The sequence below is a fragment of the Olea europaea genome, chromosome 18 (assembly GCF_002742605.1).
Source record: "Olea europaea var. sylvestris chromosome 18, O_europaea_v1, whole genome shotgun sequence".
NCBI classification, from domain to species: domain Eukaryota; kingdom Viridiplantae; phylum Streptophyta; class Magnoliopsida; order Lamiales; family Oleaceae; genus Olea; species Olea europaea.
Window position 1 is genome coordinate 282420 of NC_036254.1, and position 2249 is coordinate 284668.

The 2249-nt window shown below is 36.7% G+C and overlaps 1 protein-coding gene across 1 annotated transcript in view; it reads right to left on the minus strand.

Annotated features, from left to right (window-relative positions):
* Positions 1-363: 363 nt before the first annotated feature.
* LOC111366401 overlaps positions 364-2249 on the minus strand; it is a 12178-nt gene continuing 10292 nt past the window's right edge. The window contains exon 14 of the mRNA XM_022987166.1: positions 364-393. Within this exon, the coding sequence (XP_022842934.1) occupies positions 364-393 (30 nt within the window). The remainder of the gene's footprint in view (positions 394-2249) is intronic.

Consider the following 2249-nt stretch of genomic DNA (forward strand, 5'->3'; position numbering starts at 1 on the left):
TGTACGCTGGGAGAATAGACGGCATACAGTGGCGTGTGAACGAGACTTGGGATCGCTTGGGAAATATGGAAAGTACTCTTCAAGCCATTCAGGCCGAGCAAGCACAGCAGTCCGAGTTGCTGAGACAAGTCATATCTCGTTTCCCACCTCCTCCTGAAGATGATGCTGCAGGTCTCAGCTTCACACGACAACCACCGCATTGATTAGGGGAGTTTTGTTAATCTTTTATTGCCAACTTGTGTCCATGTTTTAAATTCTGCCATTTTAATTTTACATTTTACATTGAGGACAATGTATTGTATAAGTTTGGGGGATGGTAGCATAATTTCAAACAAATATTCGGCATGTAATTATTTTGCATATTCACAATCCATCGTTAAGTTTGACAAGTTTCTGCATGATGCATGCTTGATGAGTGAATCTTTATGAACGTTTGCATGCTTGTGTGGGTTTGGTAGCCTTGCCGGCTATGATGTGATTATTGAACATGTATAAGATAGAAACTGTGGATTTAGTGCAGAATGTAATTTGCTAATACTTGTTGATGCATTACTTGACACTCTTTTGCACGCCACTCATGTCACGTGTTAAGTTATTGATTAGAATTTTAGAATAAATTAGGAGAAACCTAGAATAACCCTCTATAACATTAACCCGTAATATCACTTTAAGATAGTTTGGAGATGATTGAGCCATTGTAGGAAAACATGGAGATAAATGGGGGCTCCGTGCATGAAATTATAATGTGTGGATTGTTTAAACCCGAAATATGAAAAATAGGTGAAAGTTTTAAGTGAGGATGGTTTTAGAAGTCAAATATCTAGAAAAACAAAGAGGGGTATAAAGTAAAAACTGGAAAATTATCACTTCTCTCAAAAAGCCTTTATGACTCGAGCAAGTAAGTCTGTAAGGGTTTAAAACCTGATGCCCTAAAGCCAACTGGTTTGGGAGTCATCGGCCTAAAGCTCGTTACATGGGTCATATAGAAAGCAAGAAAAAAGGAGAGTTGATAAAAAGTCATCTTGTCGAGCCTTTATAACTCGAGTGAATAAGACTGCAAGGGGTTAAAACCCGGTGCCCTAAAGCCAACAGGTTTGGGAGTCATCGCCTAAAGCTCGTTACATGGGTTATATAGAAAGCAAATGAGTAGATGACACACACACACACACACACACAAAATAATAAAAAAAAAATATAAAAGCCCTCGTTGGACATTTGGTTGATAGAACTATAACCTCAATGCGAAGCAAGTAGCTTAGTTTAATCCTAAAGGTTGAAGCAATCAAAAATAAGGAGAGTCTCTACTTGTTGATATGTGAACTTGTAATGGTAAAATTTATCCAAACTAAGAGAGAGTAAGGATTAGAATTGTTTAAACTCCTAATTTTAGAATACACCCCGGAGAAATTGTGTGAAAAGAATACATTTGGGGATTGTGTATCTCTCGAGTGACGTAAGGATAAATTTGTCCACTATGGGTCTGGGATATACTAATCATAAGCTTGATATGTTGGCATGAGTTCACACACATATGTTGAGTATTGCATTTGATGACTAAAGGTTGATTCAATTCTCGCACTCTTGATATTGTTTCTATTATTATTACTAAGTCCAATCCTGAGACACGGCAAGCTATTAAGCCATGTTTGTTTAGCATTAAGTCACTACATTGTTTGAGGACAAACAATAGTTTAAGTTTGGGGGATTTGATAAGTGTGTTTTTACACACTTATTTAGCTCACAAACATGACTTAAATATGGACGAAGTAGTTGAATTATGACTTAATCTTGTTAAATTCATGATATGTAGGTGTTTTTATGGAAAAGATGGAATTCAGAAGAAAATAGCCGAAAAAGGACCAAAACGGAACAAAGCGATAGTTCGAGGACCAAGTTGCAAATAATCCATAGATGAGACGGGAAATGGAATGAAGATTCAAGAGTGTTAAAGTTCAATCGGATGAGGAAAGGAGTCAAGAGGTGAAATATGGTTGAAGTATTATCAAGTATCAAATTTCAGGCGAAAAAGTTATGCTCGTGATTTTGAGTCTCTACTTGAGATCCATTTTTGGCATAGTAAACATCAGAATTTGAGGAAGAATATTTCTATCAAAAGTGTACATCTTTGAATTTTCTTCCCAATGCACTTTGAATCACTTCAATCAGAGATCGGGAGAGAAAGTTATGACCAAAATACTGAAAGCTGTCCGGAGAAAAAATTTTATAACCATGCGGCCGCATGGTTATAA